Raw genomic sequence first — 22,636 nt, forward strand, 5'->3', positions numbered from 1 at the left:
ACCGGGGGCCTTCAACAGACCGAGTAACCCCTTGCTCGAGCCAGTGACCTTGGACTCAAGCTGGTGAGCTTTTGCTCAATCCAGATGAGCCATCGCTCAAGCTGGCGACCTCGGGGTCTTGAACTTGGGTCTTCTGCATCCCAGTCCGATGCTCTATCCACTGTGCCACCGCCCGGTCAGGTAATCCCCAGCACCATTTATTGAAGAGATTTTCTTTTCTCCTTTGTATATTTTTGGCTCTTTTGGTGGGCTTATTTCTGGGCTCTCAATTCTGTTCCATTGGTCTGTGTGTCTTTCTTTGTGCCAATACCATGCTATTTTGATTTCTGTCGCTTTGTAGTATAATTTGACATCACAAAGTGTGTTACCTCTGGCTTTTTTTTCCCTCAGGGTTGTTCTGGCTGTTCATGGTCTTTTGTGGTTCTCAAAATATATAAAGAACTCCTACAGATCAACACCAAATAAACAAACAATCCAATTAACAGTGGGCAGAAGACTTGAACAGACACTTCTCCCAAGAAGACATAAAATGGCCAGTAGATAAGTGAAAAGATACTCAACTTCACTAGGGAAAGGCAAATCAAAAGTACAATGCGATACCACCTCAAATCTGTTAGATTGGCTGTTATCAACAAGACAGGTAATAACAAGTGCAGGAAAAGGCTGTGGAGAAAAAAGAATCCTCATTCCCTGCTGGTGGAAATGCAAACTGGTATAGCCATTATGGAAGAAAATACGATGGCTCCTCAAAAAATGAAAAATAGAATTACCACATGGCCCAGCAATCTATCTACTGCGTAGCTACCAAAAAAAAAATTGAAAACATTGATACACAAAGACACATGCACCCCCATGTTCATCAGAACATTATTCACAGTAGCCAAGACATGGAAACAACCAAAGTGCCCCTCAATAGATGACTGGATTAAAATGTGATACATATATGTAATAGAATACTATTCAGCCATAAGAAAAAATGAAATACTGCCACTTGTGGCAATATGGATGGATCTTGGTAATATCATGCTAAGGGAAATAAATCAGACAGAAAAAGTCAAGTACCATATGATTTCACTCATATGTCGAATAGAAAACTGAAAGCAACAAATGAAGAAACAGAAACTCATAGATATAGACAACAATATGGCGAGGGTAGGGGGCGGGAGGAGTAGAAAAGTGTAAAGGGGGTCAAATGTGGTCAAATATATGGTGACAGAAGATTTGACTTTGGGTGGTGGGCACATAATCCAATATACAGATAATGTATTACAGAATTGTACACTTGAAACCTATATAATTTTGTTAACCAATGTCACCCTAATAAATTAAAGGTAAAAATGAATGAATGAATGAAGGACAACAGTTCCTTATCTCACAAGAAAAGCCTTACATAGCTTGGTTGACTCTACTCTGAAGTGTGATCACTGAGGGTTTCCAAGAGACTAAAAGACTGTATGTAACTTAGAATTTATGTATCACCCTTATTAGAGATATAGAGAAAAAATAGTATCTTTGATTTTAAAATGAGGCATAGGGAATGTGGAGAAGGCAAGTCTCAGAACATTAAAAATCACAGTTCCAAGTCTTTAAAAAAAAATTTATATTGAATTTATTGGGGTGACATTGGTTAATAAAATTATACAGGTTTCAGGTGCACAATTCTACAATACATCATCTATATATTGCATTGTGTGTTCACCACCCCAAGTCAAATCTCCCTTCATTATTATCTATCCCTCCTCTCCCCTCCTCCACCTCCCTCATCCTTTGTTCCCTCCAGCAATCCCCACTCTGTTGTCTGTGCCTCTAAGTCTTTTTCTTTGCTTAATTCCTTCTCTTTTTTTCACCCAGGCCCCCAACCTCCATTCCTAATGACAGCTCTCAGTCTGTTCTCTATCTATGAGTCTGCTTCTATTTTGTTTGTTAGCTTATTTTGTTCATTAGATTCCACATATAAGTGAGATCATATGTTCATGTCTTTCTTTAACTGGCTTATTTCACTTAGCATAATAATCTTCAGGTCCATCCATGCTGTTGCAAAAGGAAAGATTTCCTTCTTTTTTATGGCCATGTAGTATTTCATTGTATAAATGTACCACAGCTTTTTTATCCACTCATTCACCGATGGATATTGTAAATAATGCTGCAGTGAACATGAGGTGCATATATTCTTTCAAATTAGTGTTTCGGGTTTCTTTGGCTACATCCCTAGAAGTGGGATGGCTGGGTCATAAGGCAATTCCATTTTTAATTGTTTGAGCTAACTCCATACTGCTTTCCACAGTCGCTGCACCAATCTGCATTCCCACCAACGGTGCATGAGGGTTCCCTTTTCTCCACAGCCTTGCCAACACTTGTTTGTTGAAACAGCTCCGGGTCCTGAAAACCAACAAAAGGTCTGCTGTTTCCTTTATGTTTTGGCCTGGAAGGCACAAATTATACCCATAAATCATGCAAAGAGACTTTTCAACTTGTATACAGGCAGATGTCATTTATACACACACACACACACACACACACACAGACATACTTTAAACCCAGTATACACCTCCCTCCTCTACCATATGAGCCCAGCATGAACACAAAAGCTCCGCCAGACTGCTATCCACACAGCACCTTTATGGTGGTGGCACAAGTAAACAAATGGTATTTAATGCATTGTAATATTAATTCTAAAAGGAGACATGAACAATTTTCAATGTGCAGCATCAAAATCTGTGGAAATACTATTTTCCTTATTTGTAATCAGTTGTATCCATAATTATGATTAGTCAAATTTTCTTTCTTTCCTTATTCTGTCAAAAGAACAACGCTTTCTATGAAGATTTTCTGAAACAAGTACAGTATTTTATCCTACTGGCACATGGACATGGTGTCCTTATTTAGTAACCTGAACTTATGCCTCTTTTATGAGGCATAAAACTCTTCCTCGGCAAATAAACAACACTAATGAATGTTCATATGAAAACTGGCACCAACAGTGATAAAGAAAACATCCTGTACATTCTGTAAATACCCATTTTGGGGGCTATATAAATGTCCCAGGAAGAAAGGAGGCTTTTGGAGTCAGGCACCTTGAGTTTGCCACTGATCTTTACTCCTCACTTCTAAAAGGATGCCTTCTGATTGTTCCCCCGCATGCTGCCCTTCTGAGTCTAGCACCGGGGTTTCTGATGGAGCAACTGCTTCGACCTGTTCCGTGGAAACCACTTGTGTGCCCAGCTCCTCTGCTCCAACCGGATGCCAGACCCCTAGCTTCCTATCCAGGCCTCGCTTGCAAACCAGTTGCTTTGCGCCATGCTACCTTGTTGGGAGTTGTAACATCCCGTGCTTGCCGGGGCACAGTGCTTGGTGTGAGGATGGGGTGTTCAACTGCAAGGAGAAGGAGACGATGCAGTTCCTGAACGACAGACTCGCCAGCTATCTGGAGAAGGTGCGTGGCCTGGAGGAGATGAACGCAGAGCTGGAGTGCAGGATCCAGAAACAATGTGAAGAGGACATCCCATCGGTGTGTCCCAATTACCAGTGTTACTTCGACACCATTGAAGATCTCCAACAAAAGGTATCATGTCTCACTGTCTACGCTCCACCTGCCCAGGCTGGGATTTGATATACTAGAAAAGGCTCTAGAAGGAAACCAGGCAGAAGGCACTTCCAAGTAGCAGTGTGATATAGAGGAAAGGGCTCAGGACTAAGAGTCAGGAAATAGCCTTTACTTCAGTGCTGGCACTAATTATTCAGTGACCAAAATAAACTCTCATACTTCTAGACTTTACCTTTATCATCTACAGAATGAGGAAAAACTGTTATATCCAAAATTACTTCTGTAGGTAACACTGTATGTCTATACTAAATGACATCTATAATTTTACCTAGTAATAATTTTCTTACTGATGAATTTTTATTATCATGGATGGGGACATAGTCATAACACAAACTACTTATGGAGAAAAATTTAAGTGAATTCAACTGTCAAAGAATATTGCAAAATGGTTTGGTTCATTAAAGAACTAAACTTTTGGCCCTGGGTGGCTGGCTCAGTTGTAAAGCGTCGGCCCAGCACGTGGAGGTCCTGGGTTCGATTTCCAGCCAGGGCATATAGGAGAAGCACCCGTCTGCTTCTCCACCCTTCCCCTTCTCCTTCCTCTCTATCTCTCTCTTCCCCTCCCACAGTCAAGGCTTTATTGGAGCAAAGTTGGCCCAGACACTGAGGATGACTCCATGGCCTCCACCTCAGGCATTAGAATGGCTCTGGTTGCAATGGAGCAATGCCCCAGATGGGCAGAGCATCACTCTCTAGTGCACTTGCTGGGTGGATCCCGGTCGGGCGCATGCAGGAGTCTATCTCTCTGCCTTCTGCTTCTTACTTCAGAAAAATACACACACACAAAAAGAACTAACCTTTTTCTTTCTCTATTTTGTTTGTAAATTGGCACTCCTTTTTTCTTCATGCAGTGACATGCTTTATAAGAAAAGCAGGCTAAATGCTATTTTATGCTTCTCTACAAAGACTTTCAAAAGATAAATAATGGCATAGCTGTTAAATGAATAGATATTTAGATTTCTTTCAAAGAACCATTTATTACTTAATAACTTGCTTCCCAGCTTTTGTGCACGAAGGCAGAGAATTCTAGACTGGCCATTCAGCTTGACAACTGTAAACTGGCAGCTGACGACTTTAGGGTAAAGTAAGTTGAATTTAAATTTGAATATAATTTATGGTTATACCTCTCTCCTCTCCTTCTCTCTCTCTCTTTCTCTCTCTCTCTCTCTCTCTCTCTCTCACCACAAATATTCTCTATATAATATTTTTAAGCTAAGAATGCTTGCAAAGCTCGAATTTATCGTTATTTGGGATGTAAAAGGAATTCCAGCATGTGGCTCCCTTGAGTCCAGGTGTCCTTCGTCACTATGCCCTGTACTTTGTACAATGTTGGCAAAGTTAAGCACAGGCTGGCTGCGTCTCTCTCGTTATGAAAGGTATGAGTCTGAGCTGTCCCTTCACCAGCTGGTAGAAACTGACACTGGCCACCTGCGTGGGATCCTGGCGGAGCTGACCCTGTGCAAGGCCGACCAGGAGGCCCATGTGGAGTCCCTGAAGGAGGAGCTGCTCTGCCTGAAAAAGAACCATAGAGAGGTGAGGAAAGTGGCACACTCCCTGAGAGAATGGGAGACTGACGAGTTAAACTGATCAACTCCGCACGTGCATATAAGCTGGACTTGGGTAAATGTCACTAAAGCTGGGACAAAATTACACAAGGCACTCATTACCATTCAGCCGGCTCATTCCTGTGCGTCTCTGGATGGAGCTCTGAAAGGAGCCCTGGCCAGAGCCAGATGAAGGCCCCAAAGTCTTTGCCTGCCATTGCTTTCGGGGAGAAGGTAACTCCACAACTGACTTCCTTGGAGGCTTTGTGTCACGCCCCCCTCTCACCCATAAGGTTTCAAAATCAGGCTGATAAACACAGCATGTGAAGGCCATTTGAAAAAGGGGATAAGGACTCATGCACTATTTAAACCACTGTTTTTTAAACATTTGGCGTCGATCAACTTTTTAAATCATAAAATACAAAGTGGATGATTGTCCTATATTGGTGAAGACAACCCGTGAAAAGACAAATGATGTCACACAGTATATGTTCCCCTTGAACATCTGTTGATAATAGCAGCTAGCATTTATTGAGACTTGACTATATGCCAAGGATTTTTGTAAGTGTTTTATATGCATATTAACTCATATACCCCACAATAACTCTCTGGGACTGGTAAAATTATTATACCCATTTTGCAGATGAAGAAACTGAGTGATAAAGAGGTTTAAACTAGGCAATCTGAATCTGAACCCCATGCTTCTTTCTACTCACTATTCCCCAAAACAAAAATGGGATGTCATGGATGTCAAAGTGACTTTTTTCCCCACCACTCTGTGACAATCTTTACTTCATTTCCATTTTTAGGAGGTCGATTTGCTTCATGGACAGCTTGGTGACCGACTCAGTGTGGAGCTAGACAGTGCCCCCACCATCGACCTCAACAGGGTCCTGGATGAGATGCGCTGTCAGTACGAAACGGTGGTCGCCAACAACCGCAGGGACGCGGAGGAATGGTTCGCTGTCCAGGTCGGTGGCCTGAGCAATAAAATGACAGGCGTCCAGACTTCTGCCTCATTTGTGTTCCCTAACCTCCCTAACCATGCCTGTGTTTCAGACGGAGGAGCTGAACCAGCAGCAGCGGAGCAGCACCGAGCAGCTGCAGGGCTGCCAGGTAGAGATCCTGGAACTGAAACGCACGGCCAATGCTCTGGAAATTGAGCTCCAGGCACAGCGAAGCCTGGTGAGTTAGGGAAAGACAGCTCTGTTCTGTCACTGAAGAATCAGGCCCTAGGATACAATCCCCTCTTCCATAACCCAAAGAAGACACCCACAGTTTATGTGGCAAGAATTCTGAATCTCCAGCTTGCAAGGATTGTATTTTCTTGCCTTTGCCCAGTAACAGCTAGAAAGCAGACGTGAAAGGTCAACAGTTTGTACTGTCCCGGTAGGATGCCCTGACCTTCCCTCCCGGGCTTGAGCACGACCCTGCAGCCCCCTCCGGAGACAGGGGAGAGGGAAGGGGCAGGAGCAAACTGAGGGGAACCTCTGCGTGAAGCCACCCGCGCCTTCCCGTGGATTTTACCTCCCTTTGGAATAGGGCCAACTTCCCAAGCTCAAAATCACATCTAAAACAAAGAATACTCTTCGCATTCAACCACTACCCTGAACTTTTCCAGGATCCACACCTCAACCAGACCCTCTACCCCACCCCACTCCACCCCAGCAACAGAATAAAATATGGATGAGATGACATTAACCAGTTCCAGTCAAACCACTGCGTGTGCCACAGAGAATATTCTCAGGGAATAATAAATAGCTAAGCATTCATCTTGTGAGAGGCCCCATGTAAACCTCACAATAATCCTTTTACTAACCCCATTATACAGATGAGGAAAACTGAGGCTCAGATAAGTAACAAGGGGTCAAGCAATTCTTAAGAAGCAAAAGTGGAGGCTCAATCCTGGTGGTTTAATCTCAGAGGCTCTTCTCTTCACCCCTCCCTGCCCACAAACCCATACTCAACATTTCCTCCCAAACTGCTGGTCCTCCTTAAGCTGTACAAATATACTGCAGGCTGTGATGTCCTATTGGTAGCAATAACTAACAATTACATAGCCCTTCAAATTCTTATAGGCACTGTTCTAAGTGCTGGACCCATATTAACCCAGGTAGTCCTCACCACCATCCCACGAGGAAGGTACTTTGCATTGCCCATTTTTTTATAGACTAAAACTGAGGTGCAGAGAAGCAAAGTAATTTTCCCCGAGTCACATAGCTGGAAAAGAGTTGAGTAGGGATTTGAAAGCACGCCCTCTGGCCCCGGAGACTATGCTACATGCACTTTTTACACTCTTTCTTTCGGCAGACAGAATCTCTGGAAGGCACTGTGGCAGAAACCGAGGCCCAGTACAGCTCCCAGCTGGCCCAGATGCAGGGCCTGATCGACAGCGTGGAGGCCCAGCTGGCCGAGATCCGCTGTGACCTGGAGCGGCAGAACCAAGAGTACCAGGTGCTGCTGGACACCAAGGCGCGGCTGGAGTGTGAGATCAGCACGTACCGGGGCCTTCTGGAGAGCGAGGACAGCAGGCAAGTGCCACACAATTATTCTCAAAATCACCCTGGGTCACAAAGAGGCTCATGTAGGAAAATCCTGTTTCCCCCAAATCTGGCCAAGGTCAAACCTCCTTCATGTGTTAGATGATCTTCTTAAAAGAGTGATGAAAAGCAGCTCATGCTAATCAGAGGACCACAGAAATGTTCAAAACTATTACAAAGTTATAAAGCAGAATAAATATCATTGTATCTTTTCATGCTGGGGGTCTGTCTCCCTTTTCTCCTGTCTCCCATTAAAGGGAAACCAGGAACATGCATAAGATGGCATTTGCAAAGTGAAAAAAATATACAAAATTTTATTCAACTGCTACAGCTGCAGTGAACATGAAGTGACCAGTGCTAGGTCCAGGGATGACAGGCTTAGGTCAAATGTTATTCTGCAAAGAGCGTCTTTTAGAACATAATTTGCAGGGTAAATTTTGGCATGATTTTTTCTGAGTTGACATTTTACCCAGCATTCCCTTGTTAGGCTTAGTTCAAAGTGTGTTTTCCACAGGCTTCCCTGTAACCCATGCTCTACAACAATTACATCAAGCAACACTTGTGAGCCGTGCTCCACGTATGTACTTTGCACAGTGGAAAACTGAGCATGAAGGCTAAACACCCAGCACAGCAGATGGAGGAACTGAGCCAGCAGGGTCCTAAAAAGGAGATGGGGCTTCAACCAGGGACATCCAAACTCGGAGCTCAAGTCAAGAAGGCTTTCATATCCTCAAACTGTGCTCTAAGCATCCTCGGTATATTTCTGCTTTCTCATTTCCTCTCCTGCCTGCTTATTTGTGATATTCTATCAGTCTGTAAAGCTTTCTTGCTAATCTCCAAATAAAATGTATTTCACCCCCTTTAGCATGGTAAATATAGCTTTGTGGTTTATTACTGTTGATATAATAACCATTTGATGCCAAGGTAATTGTTTAGACACATACCAATAATTTGAATTTGCATAAACCCAAACTGAAAATACTTTTGAATTACTCAAATATAAATAGATTAATCTGTGCAAAATGTTAATATCATGGGAGATAGCTGTATGTATCTTTCTGAGAGGAAACTTAGAGATAAAATACAATAAATTTTAATTTATTTTTAATTATAAAAGCACTAGGTTTGGGGTTTTTTCCTTCAAATTGGCACACGCTGGGCAGGGGAGAATCAGTCATAATTCTATGCCCTTAACATCCATTGTCAGTATTTTGGGAACTTTTAAGTTTTCTTTGTTTTTTTAAACATGTTTATTTTATTGATTTTAGAGAGAGAAAGAGAGACAGGAACATCGATCTGTTCCTGTATGTGCCCTGACCAGGGCTCCAACCCATAACCTCTGCACTTCAGGACGATGCTCTATCCAAACGAACTATCCAGCCAGGGCAAGTTTTCTTTCTTAAAATAGGTTTTTTTATATAGCAGTATCACAGTTACATATGCATATATAGTTGTGTAACTTACTTTTTTTTACTGTGTCATCTAAGTATTTTCAATCCTAACACATATAGAAGATTCTCTCGTGACCATTATGTTAGTGGCTGCATAAAATGCCATAAGGTACATTGGTCTGTTATTGTAAAGGATATCAGAATAATTGTATTCTCACACATTTAAAAGGCAAAGTAGAGAATTTATGCTTCCAGAAAGATGAAGTAGAGGTACATTTCCTCCTTCAATTCCTCTTCCTAAGCGTAACTAAAAACCCTGGAAATTACACGTACAAATAGAAGCAGACTCTGAAACGTGGAAGAAGAGGCCAAACCGTCAAGAGGCCTTGATACCCAAGGAACAACACGGTGGGGAGTTCCCCCGCCTTTCTTTTTGTCTCCTGTATCCTGAACTGGGAACTAGAGAGATCAACAACCTAGCAACACCAGCTGCTGCAGACAGAAAAGGAAAAAAGCTCCAAGAACTGGTGAGTAAAGGGAGGAAGGGAAGTAACGCTTCTATACTTTATTTGTAGAGACAAAAATAAATGTCAGCACAGTAGACTGTGATGTTCCATATATATAATGTAATACCTAAAGCCACTACTTAAAAAACTATGCAAAGAAAACTCAAAAATGCTATCAATAAATACAAGTGGAAGTCTAAAACATATTCAAGTCACCCACAGAAAGGCAGGACGAAGAAATAGAGAAATTAAAAAAATGGAGGGAACAAACAGAAAACAAAACTCAAAATGCAGACATAAGCACAACCACATCAGTAACTACAGCAACTAGAAATCATCTAAATACACTAATTAAAGGTCACAGATTGGCAGAGTGAATACAAAACTAAACACTTTCCACGAGAAGCTCACTCCAGACAGAATGATATAAGTATGTTAAAAGTAAAGAGATTGAAAAAAAAATGATTGTTCACAGCAGCTTTATTTGTAATAGCCAAAACTGGAAACAACCAAAATGTCCTCAAGATCTGAAAGCCACTACGGCAAGTGAAAGAAGGCAATCCTGAAGGGTCATGTACTACATGATTCTACTTACATGACATCCTTGAATGGTAAACTTAAAAGAAATGGAGAACAAATTAGGCATAGCATGTAGAAGGTCTTTGTGCTGATTCAATAGTTGTACATCTTTTTTAAAAATGTTTATTTTATTGATTTTAGAGGGAGGGAGGAGACGGGAACATCAGTCTGTTCCGGTATGTGCCCTAACAGGGAATTGAACCAGCAGTCTCTGCATATCAGGATGATCATCTAACCAACCAAGCTGTCTGGCCAGGGCTAGTTGTCTATCTTGATTGAAGTGGTGGTTACATGAATATATACATGTGAAAACCATTATACAGAACTAAACACACACACTGTATCAATTTTCTGGTTTTACAATTGTACTATAGTTGAGTGAGATATAACCATATCTTTGCAACTTCTTACAAATCTATAATTATTTCAAAATTAAAAAGTTTGAAAATAAAACAGTGGGAACCTGAAAAAAAGTTCTCCACTTCCCTTTTCTACTTCTATTTTCTGAGCCCACAGACATAAAGTGCATAATAATACCAGTTAATACAGTGTTGATTTAAACAAAAGTCTACTTTCAGATCTAAAATTTTACATTAGATTTTTTTACATTACACTCTCCTTATTTAACAATAAAAGGCAATAAAAATGCTCACAATAAAATATTTTCCAGATAAATAAATCCCTGAAATAGTATTCAAACCCCATTACTCTTGATAATAAAATTGGGAAGAAATTTAATACTATTAAATTATAATGTCAAAAAATCACAAATTTTACCCACATGGAAATTTCTACTGTATAAGTTTTCCAGACTATCTGTCACTCACCACTTTTTCTCTGCATTTCCAATGGTTTCTTTTCTGCCTAGGTATAAACAGTAGCAAAAGATAATATATTTTTGTTTAACAATTTCCTCAGCATCTGTAATTTCCAACTGTATCCCATTTCCTCTCAAAAAGATATGCATGACTACCTCCTATGATATATAACATTTTGCGTGCATTAATCTATATGTATTTTAGGAGTTAAAAATAATTCTAGCCTGGATTTATGTAAAATCAAAGTGGAACTGATATCTATTTTTAATATAGGATGGCTACTTTGGGGGCTCTCCTGTTACAGTTAGCCTGTGACTGCTGTTCTTCCAGTTTCTGCCCAGTACTGTACAAATTATGATGTTAAAAAGCAGAGGTTAATTCTAGACTCTATATCTTTTCCATTGCTTACGCCAGTACACACTGTTTTGATCATAGTACTATTGCAGTAACTTGTACAAATTTATACTGCCACCCGCAATAAATGAGAGGCTCTATACAATACAATGCATTTGTTATCAAACTTTGATTTTTTTTTCAATTGGACAGATGAAAAATGAAAATATCTCAATATAGTTAAATTTATATTTCTTTTATTATGAGTAACATTGAGCATTATTTCTATGGCACTTTTTTATTAAATTTATTGGGGTGACATTGGTTAAAAATTAAAAATTATTTAACTTTCAGGTACACATCATCTGCATAACAAATTGTGTGTTCACCATTCCTTCCATCACCGTTTATCTCCCCATACCCTCCTCTACCTCCTCCACCTCCTCTTCACCTCTGGTAACCACCATGCTGTTGTCTGTGTCTATAAGTTGTTGTTTTTTATTTGTTTGTTTGTTTGGCTTAATCCTTTCATGTTTTTTCATCTAGCCTCAGAACCTCCCTCCCCTCTGACAGAGCTAAAAACAACTAGGGAATTATTCTTCCCTAGAGCCTCTCTATAAAGGATCACGAACTAATAACTTCCTTAAGAAAATGCTGAATAATAATAAAAAAAAAAAGAGCCCTGGCCGGTTGGCTCGGTGGTAGAGCGTCAGCCTGGCGTGCGGAAGTCCCAGGTTCGATTCCCGGCCAGGGCACACAGGAGAAGCACCCATCTGCTTCTCCACCCCTCCCCCTCTCCTTCCTCTCTGTCTCTCTCTTCCCCTCCCGCAGCCGAGGCTCCATTGGAGCAAAAGATGGCCCGGGCGCTGGGGATGGCCCCTTGGCCTCTGCCCCAGGCACTAGAGTGGCTCTGATTGTGACAGAGCGATGCCCCGGATGGGCAGAGCATCGCCCCCTGGTGGGCATGCCGGGTGGATCCCGGTCGGGCGCATGCAGGAGTCTGTCTGACTGCTTCCCCGTTTCCAGCTTCAGAAAAATACAAAAAAAAAAAAAAAGGAAAAAGAAAATGCTGAGTACATATTCCTGAGAAAGAGCACACATACCTTTCAACAGAATATATTTAAACACCAAATAAAAGCCAACACTATCACAAATTTTTACCTAAAGTACCACAAGCAAACACTGAGAACTAAAAATGTTATCAAATGTGGGCTTTGGAAAAAACAAATGGTAACCTTTTCCAAGAAATTTCTTGTTAGCAGTCAAACCCAACCTGGAAAGCTAAAACGGAAATTTAGCAATTACCTCTAAAAAAAAGCCTTATTTAAGAATGACATTTTAATCCACACTCACAATAAAAATGGGAAAATCAATTGGGCAGGACAAAATAAAATACCAATTTATAAGTTCATACTAATAATTATTCTATATTAATATTATAGTTTCCCTTTTCTAGAGAAGAAAGGAAAAATAAATGGACTCAGTCCTGGTCAAGCTCAATGCCAGGTGAAGAGGTCAACAAGAACGTAATGAACCCAATATACTCATACCTACTTAATAATGGATGCTGTTAGAACTGTGACCACAGTTCCTTTTGAAGAAATCATGTGAAGCTCTGAATCCAATGACAAGTAGTAGTTGTGATGGGTAGTAATTTAGTAACAGCCTAAATGCACACATTTATGAGACAGGTAACTCTTCTCAGGCAAGTAAAAAGCAGTCTAATGAGATGTTCCTATGGGGTTTGGTATAAGCATTGGAAGGGAAACATCCTGCCTGCTGTGACACCACCTAAAGGAAAGGCTATATAAACACTTCAAAGAGGAAAAAGCCACAAAGTCTCAGAATTTAGACTCGGTCACAGCAGCTTGAGCTTTCGACCCAGGGAAACCACAGACACTGAAATCAACCAAAGCTGGGCACACACAATGGATACCAAGGGCTGTTCACCAACTACTTCTTCTTCAACACCATGCCAAAGCTGCTCTAGGATTACAAATTGTAAGATCCGCTCTTCTAACACCAGCGGCCAACCAACTGGCCATGTTCTGAGAACTCTCCAGTCCCAGGGCTGCCAACCTACTCCTTGCTTTTGTCCCATGCCCACCTGCTTAACAAACAATGCCAACGCCTGTCCCTCTACGGACGATTATGGCTGGTGTGGTGAAGGCTTCAACAGTAATGAGAAAGGGACCATGCAAATCTTGAACGAGCGCCTTGCTAACTACCTGGAAAAGGTGTGGATGCTGGAACGAGAGAACGCTGAACTGGAGTGTAAAATCCAGGAAGAGTGTAACAAAGAGCTCCCCGTCATATGTCCTGATTACCGGTCCTACTATGCTACCATTGAGCAGCTCCAGCAGAAGGTAAGATTCTTATTAGCAACCTGTATAATCAAGTTTTGTATTGACATTCTCCAAGCAATAGTCATTTGCTAAACTGTAACATCTTTATTTCTATGTATGCTGAAATATATCTCCTAGAATAAAAAAGTCTTGAATGAAATTGTCATCATGATGCAATATTCAGAACTATAGTTTGTCATTTAGAGATATTCTCTGCTATTATTTTAACCATAACTGAAGACCAAAATGTATTAACAACCCAATGCTGTCATTTCTTTAACAAAAAATGGGAAAACAGGGATCTGAGAAAATTAACTTTATTTTTATAAGTTCCTAACTAGTTTAACTTTATCCATATTTTCAACCATCACCACTTTTTCCATTGATGCTCACTTCATCTCCTCCCATCCCAAGTAGTTCTTCCCTCATCAAAGCTAACTTTTCTAATCAGAGTGATATGCTGCCGTTATGTGTGCTGGATTTATCCTGTTTTGTTAGTTTAACAAATATTTACTGAGCACCAGACATCATTTCCAAGGCACCAGACATCATTCTAGGCTCTAGGCACATACTGGTAAACTGAAATGTTCCTGCCCGCGTGGCATTTACATTCTAGCGGATCACGGTATGTTACACAAATTTAGTTGGAATTTATATTTTAATGGTAAAACATCTACACAAGTTTTTATTAAAGTAATTTTTGCTTAAATTTTAAGAAAATAACAAAAACTCTGATTTTCCAAAGTTGCCCAAACTTCCTAAGCATCGCTATGAAAAGCCTAATTCATCTTCCCCTGCTAACTGAAATACACAACAGCCCCTTGGTTTTTAAGGAAGGGGTCTTGGTGTTTGTCTCATTTGTGTGTACAACTTCTTAATTCTAGATCTTATGTACCAAGGCTGAGAATTCCAGGCTGGTCTCACAAATTGACAACACCAAACTGGCTGCTGATGACTTGAGAGCCAAGTAAGCCTGTTCAACACTGTCGTGCAGGACAGAATTTGCCTTGCATCTGGTGCTAAATGTTCCCAATAAAATTATTTACAAGTCTACTAACCCTCTTGCCCATACCATGATGGTACTAGACCAGAAAAGACCTTCAAATTCAATCTAGTATTAAGATTAATAACCACTCATATGTATACAGTACCTGTAGTTTTTTGTTTGTTTGTTTGTTTGTTTTCTTTTTCTGAAGCTGGAAACTGGGAGAGACAGTCAGACAGACTCCCGCATGCGCCCAACCGGGATCCACCCGGCACGCCCACCAGGGGGCGACGCTCTGCCCACCAGGGGGTGATGCTCTGCCCCTCTGGGGCGTCACTCTGTTGCGACCAGAGCCACTCTAGCGCCTGGGGCAGAGGCCAAGGAGCCATCCCCAGCGCCCGGGCCATCTTTGCTCCAATGGAGCCTTGCTGTGGGAGGGGAAGAGAGAGACAGAGAGGAAGGAGAGGGGGAGGGGTGGAGAAGCAGATGGGCGCTTCTCCTGTGTGCCCTGGCCGGGAATCGAACCCGAGACTTCTGCACGCCAGGCACGCCACGTTGGCTCCACTGAGCCAACCGGCCAGGGCCAGTACCTGTAGTTTTTAACATATAAACCCACCTGATTACCTGCCCAATAGTTCAATAAAATAGGTAAGGCAAATGTACTGTTACTCCATTTAAGGTAAGAAAATGGTGGTTTAATGGGGTTTGGTTACTTACTAAAGGCACACAGCTAGTAGTACAAGACAGAGCCAAAACTTGGATACACACTCTCTAAATCCTAATCCAGTGCTCTTTTCACTTACACTGCATTGGCTCTAGGGGTAGGGGAGGAGGGTAAGTTCCCTCACCTCAAAGAACAGCAATGGAGCATCACTCTGGCAAACTAACATGGAATAATAATTAAGTGGTGATGTTTATCAATGATTTCACCTCCAAAGAGAATGAAACCTACAAGAGAAATAGTGTAAATGAGAGCCCCAGAGAAAAATGCAGGAGGAATTGTGCTTGGCTTGATTTACGCCAGCTACATTTTTTTTTTCCTTCTTTTCCAAGTGAGAGGAGGGGAGAGAGACAGACTTCCACATGCACTCTGACTGGGATCCAACTGGTAAACACCTCTGGGGCTGATGCTCTGCTTATCTGGGGCCATGCTTATAACTGAGCTATTTTTAGTGCCTGAAGCAGAGGCTCCATGGAGCTATCCTCAGTACCTGGGCCAATGTACTCAAACCAATCAAGCCATGGCTGTGGGAGGAGAAGAGAGAGAGAGAGAGAAGGGGGTATGGGGAAGGGTGGAGAAGCAGATGGTCACTTCTCCTATGTGCCTGACTGGGAATCAAACCTGGGACATCCACCCGCTGGGCTGATGCTCTACCACTGGCCCAACCGGCCAGGGCTGCTATCTACATTTTAATGTATTTCCCTTCATGTCTCATTTATAAAGGTATGAAGCTGAGGTGTCCCTACGCCAGCTAGTTGAGGCAGATGCCAAAGGCCTCCAGCAGATCCTGAATGCACTGACCCTGGGCACAGCTGACCTGGAGGCACGAGTCCAATCTCTGAAGGAGGAATTTCTTTGCTTCAAAAACAACCATGAAGAGGTTAGAGAAAGCCCCAGATAAGCCTCCAAAAATAGCATCAATCCTTTGAGTTAAACCTGACAAAGGATGTACCTTCTAGATACACTTTGGCTTTTTTAGCCTTGATAATGCCTACTGTTATAATAGCTGGTTCAATATGTTTCAAATCAATTGCCTATAATTCAATATCTGAAGCCTCCATTGCCCTCTCCAGCTTTTCCAGGAGAAAGAAGTAACCCAATTTTATTGTCCTCACAGGTTTCCCATCTTTTTGTAGACATCCCTATACAGATTCCTGCCATTATTGGTGTAAGTCAATACTGGCACAATGCCATACTGGCACCACGGTGGTTATGGCCTCTCACAAATTCCAACTCTTTGAGCTTCACCCATTACCAATGCCTGCAAACAATCTCAATTCTTTAAACACCTGATCTTGCCAGTCAATTCCTTTTAATGTTGCACATATTTGAACATATAGTCATACCTGAAATAGCCTTAGACTTTTTATAGCATCTCAAAAGAACGTATGACTCATGCATTCCTTTATTGAGGGCTAAATTTCAGACGTAATTAAGCTAAATTATTGCTGTTAGAATGAAACAAGAGCACAAGGAGGGTCATCTGCTCAACAAGTGACTTCATACTCTTCTTCTTTCCATAGGAAATCAATTCCTTACAGAGCCAGCTAGGGGACAGACTCAACATTGAAGTGACTGCTGCCCCTTCTGTTGACCTAAATCGGGTTCTACAAGAAATGAGATGTCAATATGAGTCTATCATGGAGACAAACCGCAGAGATGTAGAACAATGGTTCAACACACAGGTGGGGAGGGTAGGAAAGTCAAACCCAATGAGCTGACATTGCACTGCCGGGGGCCCTTTAATCAGAGTTATGTTTTTTCCATAATACCCATGGTCCTCGACTGTGTTTCAGATGGAGGAGCTGAACCAGCAGGTGGTGACCAGCTCTCAACAGCAGCAGTGCTGCCAGACGGAGATCATCGAACTGAGACGAACCATGAGTGCTCTGGAGGTTGAACGACAGGCCCAGCATCGAATGGTACCCAGCAAACTGACCACGCCTAGTACAGTGGTGGTGGCAACAGTCTCTGACCTTGTGCGCTGCAATAATGTTTCCCAAATTGTGTCCCTTGAATCAATAGTTCCTCTGCTTGTTAAAGGATCAATGGCCAAAAAAGGACTCTGTGGTCAAATAAGCCTGGGAAATCCTGGATTAAACAAAGGTTAAACAGGAGGCCTTCCTGTGGGCTTTTCACAGCTGACCCATACCATGAATCTCTAATAGGGGGACATGTGGTATCCAGCATTACAAAACTTATTTGACTGTGGACTCCTTTTTTAAAGAATATCTCATGGCAATAGTGATCCATGAATACACTTTGGGAAACACTAAAAGAGAATTTTATTTTACACAAAGCATTTTTACAAACTATTTCACAAGGTATTTATAAATCTATTTTCACCGATCCCCAAGTGGAAAAGGTTGAAAAGCCACCGTCCTAAGGCATTAAGTCACAAAAGAAATGAGTCGGAGCCAGAATTCAGGTTCCAAAGTTAGAACAGATGCTGCCTCGTTGTATTATCTCTCTGAAGTAGGAAATACTAATGCCCTACTCTGAAGGGTATTCGGATGACCTGGCCCCAAGACTGGTTTTGTCACCAGCTAGTCATGTGTCTGCGGGCAGTTCATTTACCCTGTTGAACCTCAGTTTTCTCATCTATTAAAATTGGGATAATCTTACAAATAACAGGTTCTTAAAACCTAAAATTCCATTATCCATAAAACTTACAGAATGACAGAGCAGGAAAGAACTTTAATCATCAAAGTTTCAACTCTTATATTTTATATGTAAAAGAATCGATCCAAAGAAGGAATTGGGTGTGGCTAACTGCTTCTCACTCCCTTTTTAAGGTGGAAATACTCTTGACGTGCCATGGTAATGGGTCTTTAATTCCTAGGTGTGAAACAGTTTGGGATATTTTTTTTTCTTTCATAGGTAGAAAGTATGGTAGAAGATTATCAAGTGATGAAGAAAAAAAGAAGATAAGTAGCACTTAAAGAGAAGCAAAGCAAAAAAAGATGAAGGGAAGGAAGCTTTAGCATAGTTGATCATTTTGTTTTTAGATTTATTTGGTTAGGAGACAATAAGAGGGCTTAAGGATTCATTGGTACCTATCACAAAGAAACCACTGTTGTAAATGACACAGATCACAGTGACCTGGGCTGAAAGGAGTCATCCCTGTAAACCCCACTTTCCTCCTGCATGGTACAGAGAGACTCCCAGGAGTGCATCCTCGCGGAGACGGAGGCCCGCTACACAGCTCTGCTGGCGCAGATCCAGGGTCTGATCGATAACCTAGAGGCTCAGCTGGCGGAGATCCGATGTGCCCTGGAAAGGCAGAACCAAGAATACGAGATTCTACTGGACGTCAAGTCCCGGCTGGAGTGTGAGATCGCCACGTACTGCAGCCTTCTGGAAAGCTCGGACAGAAAGTACGTAAAAGGAAAAACATCTTTATGAAAAAGACACACACGTCTGTCTGTACTACCACTGACAACAGGGCGACAGGTGCTTTGATCTCAGGGGTGATGGGGAGCTTTGGATGGAAGGGTTTCAAGCTGTGCCATTTGGAAACCTACAATTGTAACCTACTCTAGCTGAGCTCAGTTTTTTATGAGGAGTCAGTGCACCGAGTTAGTTCTTAAGTGGTTTTGTTTTGTTTTGTTTTGTTTTTTTAGCCTCTTAGATATTTTTTAAATAGTAGGGCAAAAATAGTTTCTTTAAAGATGAACATTCCTGGCAACGCACAGGTTTCCCCCCACTGAGATGAGTAGATTCCGTGAGATTGAACAGGACGGCCCTGCCCCCTTTGGAGGAAGCTGCTCAGGCTGAACCCCTCACCCTGTCCAGCCGCTTTCCCATGATGCCAACAGCGTCGTGTACATAGGCATGTTTCAACATACTTTTATACAAGTCGTAATGTTTTTAAATGGTAAGAAGCATACCAACACATTATACTAGCACGATATTAACCAGTGCTCCCACCCTGGGGAGCCACAAAGGGCCCTGAAAAATAAAAAACAGACAATGCTTTCCAAAAAGAGTTCTTACTGCTTCTAACTCCAATTCTCTAAAGATTATTCATTTGCAAACACTACCCTGGGGCTTTCTGATGAAGCACTGAGAACTCTTCCCCAGAAGGGGTCCAGGCCACCAGTAGAACTGAATAACTCTGATAAGAAAAGTATCTGACTAAATTCCTTCCCTCAGAAAATAAGCCCTTCAACTTGTCCCTTATCGCTGTTGACCTGGTAAGCTTAGTTCCCATTATAGCTATTCTGCACATGAAAAACTCAAGTCAAGAGGGTTGCCTGACATCTGAGGGCACCAGCTGGTCTGTAGCAGAGCCAGGCTCTCCCCGCCTGACTCCTAGCATGGTGTTCTTCCACAGCGCTGCGGCACTGGCTGTAATGGAAGCTGACATAACCCCATACTTCTAAACCTAGTTTGCTGCTGCCCCATGGGTCTGGTCTGATTCTTGTTCCTCCACTTAATGACAGTACAAAATGAAGGAATATGCATTTGGAAGTATTTGTTTTGAATAACATATGTGTTGAAAAATTAACAACCACCATTTTTCTCCACAGCCTTGTTGCCTTCCCTCAATCACAGGTAAATTCTGGTTTTTTCCTAGACTTCCCTGTAACCCGTGCATCACTAAATGTGAGTCTTTCATCTGCACAACCAGTGAGACCAGAGCCATGGAGTGCGCGGCCCCCATTTACACATCATCCTCAGCTCCCCGAGGGGTCCCCGAGCCCTGCAGCACCTGCAGAGCCCTGCCCCGACTACTGGTTAAGATCCGCACCATCACCAAGGAGATTAAGGATGGAAAAGTCATTTCTTCTCATGAGCACGTGCAGCCTTGCTTCATCATCAGAGCTGCCAGAGTCTAACATCTCACAGTGACGGAAATGAGCCTCATTCATGAAAGAGGCCAACACTTGCTCCTGCCAGAAAGGTTTAAGAAGTCCCCTGTCCCCTCAGGTACTTAGTTTCTGTCTACTACAGCGGGTCCACATTGGCAGAATACCTTTTATTCTAAATCTCTGCTGCCAACAGGAAAATGATTGGCATTCTCTGGAAGCAAACTTCCCACTTATCGGAGGAACGAGCACTGATTTGTAAGTGCCCAGGAAGGTGACCTACATTTCTGCCCACGAGTGATGGGCAGGTTTCCCTTTTGTTTATTCAGGTCTTATTTACTTACGTTCCTCATTAGAGCCAGTCAGACAAGTTCTAGGATTGTTTTTGGCTGTGGTACATGAAGGTGAAAAGCTACAACCTTCCCTTAACTCCCTCTCTGGATATAGAAAGAAACTTATATGTGAACAGAATGAATAGAGAAAAAGATCTTTAATATTGAGTTTCTTTGAATAGATTTTCATAAATCTGAATCCTGTTGAACCCTGTTGTCTTAATTACTCTTTACCCATACTTATGTACTTCATCTGCCCCAAGATAGTTTTAAAGATATCCATGTTCTCCAAAACTCTGGGAACCATTAAGGCTCTCCAAATATTTTCATTAAAAATCAGAAACAATTGTGGGGAGTGAATCTGGAGCGTTTTGAAGCAATAGCATAGATCCTTTCATTAGATGTTTGCTAATTCTCTTTCTATTCTTAGGGAATGGGATTTGGTCTGGTTGTTTTACAAGGGACATGTAGCTGTAACTCTCCAGGCATAACCCTGAGCCTCTATCTCCCTGTGATGGGTGACTGTGAAAATATAACTTAGATGCCTGCTCCAGTATAGCCACCAGAGGGAAGTAATCATGAGTGATCGCTGCATGCAAGCACGAGGCTGTCCCAATGTGAGAAGGCATCATTTACGTCCCAGACATTATCAAAGCTTCTCCCAGTAGGCTCACAGGGTGTCTAAGTTATTCCCTACAAAAGGTATTTGGTATTTTCAGAGGTTTTAGTAAACAATTCTGACTCAAATGCAGAACGCAGAGCCCGAAAGCCTGAAGTCCTACACTTGCCACTTCCTAATTGTGCCCCTGGACAAAACACTTCACCTTCATCAAATTAAATTCCCTTGGTAGTTAAATCAGGACCGTTGCCTACTTCACTACACAGATATTGTGAACATCAAATGAAATAGTTTATGTAATGTTGCTTTTATGCTGAAAAGCACTACGTTGCTTTTTTAATATAAGCTTTGATTTTAGCCACAGCCCCAGACCTGTGTCTTTATTATCTCAAATTAAATTCTTTCTCCATGGATTTAATTATCCACATGATTTACACATGTGGATTTACACTTTAATAATATTTGGCTTGGGGGGGCCAAAAATAGAACAAGCTCCCCTGGGATCAAGCCCACAGTTCTACTCTATAAAGCATTTTTGAAGTCTTAGGATATGTATCAGATATCAGTTGATGACTGATGCCCACATCAAAGACGAAAGCATTAACTCACAACTCAGCAATTCACTTCCTCTTGACAAGCAGCAACCTACACTAAGCAAGTGGAATGCAGAACTCTCAGAGTGATCCCTTCTCTGTCAATAAGCTATCTCGCATCTGAACTCCAGGCTTACCCCTGGGAGCACTTAATCGCACACTATCTCAGACTGAGGGTGGAAATGTGGAAAGAGAATAGGGCCTGGACTCAGAACCCCAGGATAGAGTCTCAACCCAGCCTGTGTGTGTGACCTTGAATAAAAGGGACAGAACAACCTTGGCCCAGCCTCCTGCAGGCTGGAAGGATTAAATGGGATAATGATGGGGAAAGGGGGTTGTAAATTGTAAGTGCTCTGCAGAAGGGAGTCTATTCCTAAACTGAAAACCAGGCATTTGTCGTTTCCTTCCAGGCCACCTTCCTCTGTGCTGGTCCGGTGATAGTCCCTGGTGGCCTCATACATACCATCAATACCGACTGGGAAACCAGCGGGTGAGAGATCACAGCTGCTCAGTCTGCTCTGCGTTCTGATTCCAACAAGATTCAGAGTTAAGGAATCTCACTGGACTTAGACTAAGCTCAGGCTGACACAGCAATGCCATAGTCAATTTATTCCCAAAATAAGACATCTGCCTCCCACTCAGTGAAGTATCCCACATGCCTTCCATGATAAACATAAATTACAAACTGCGTCGTAAAGAGGGGGGTTAACCACACAGGTGTACAGATTCTTTAAGTGTCTTCTCTATGTAAAGGAGTGTAACCATCTGCTGGACCTTGTATGGGAGTGATCAAACCTTTTAAAAGCAATAAGGAGTCTGGATTTTTACCAGGGAGCTAAATCAATAGCCTATGCAACCCCAGGAGGGAGTTAAAGGGTTTGTTTTGTTTTGTTTTGTTTTTACATGGTCAGCAGC

General features: G+C 42.1%; 2 protein-coding genes across 2 annotated transcripts; both read left to right on the plus strand.

Moving 5' to 3' along the window:
• The first annotated feature begins 3,115 nt into the window (after positions 1-3,115).
• On the plus strand, positions 3,116-8,293 carry KRT40 (keratin 40). The gene is made up of 7 exons (XM_066263675.1): positions 3,116-3,562; positions 4,606-4,688; positions 4,981-5,137; positions 5,958-6,119; positions 6,208-6,333; positions 7,459-7,679; positions 8,203-8,293. Exons 1-7 carry the CDS (start codon positions 3,116-3,118, stop codon positions 8,291-8,293), a joined length of 1,287 nt encoding a protein of 428 aa, XP_066119772.1.
• Positions 8,294-13,243: 4,950 nt separating this feature from the next.
• Positions 13,244-20,297, plus strand: KRT39 (keratin 39). Its single transcript, XM_066255456.1, has 7 exons — positions 13,244-13,681; positions 14,545-14,627; positions 16,090-16,246; positions 16,890-17,051; positions 17,163-17,288; positions 18,523-18,743; positions 19,946-20,297. Exons 1-7 carry the CDS (start codon positions 13,244-13,246, stop codon positions 20,205-20,207), a joined length of 1,449 nt encoding a protein of 482 aa, XP_066111553.1. The 3' UTR covers positions 20,208-20,297.
• Positions 20,298-22,636: the final 2,339 nt, after the last annotated feature.

The sequence above is a fragment of the Saccopteryx bilineata genome, chromosome 2, assembly GCF_036850765.1.
Source record: "Saccopteryx bilineata isolate mSacBil1 chromosome 2, mSacBil1_pri_phased_curated, whole genome shotgun sequence".
Classification (NCBI taxonomy): domain Eukaryota; kingdom Metazoa; phylum Chordata; class Mammalia; order Chiroptera; family Emballonuridae; genus Saccopteryx; species Saccopteryx bilineata.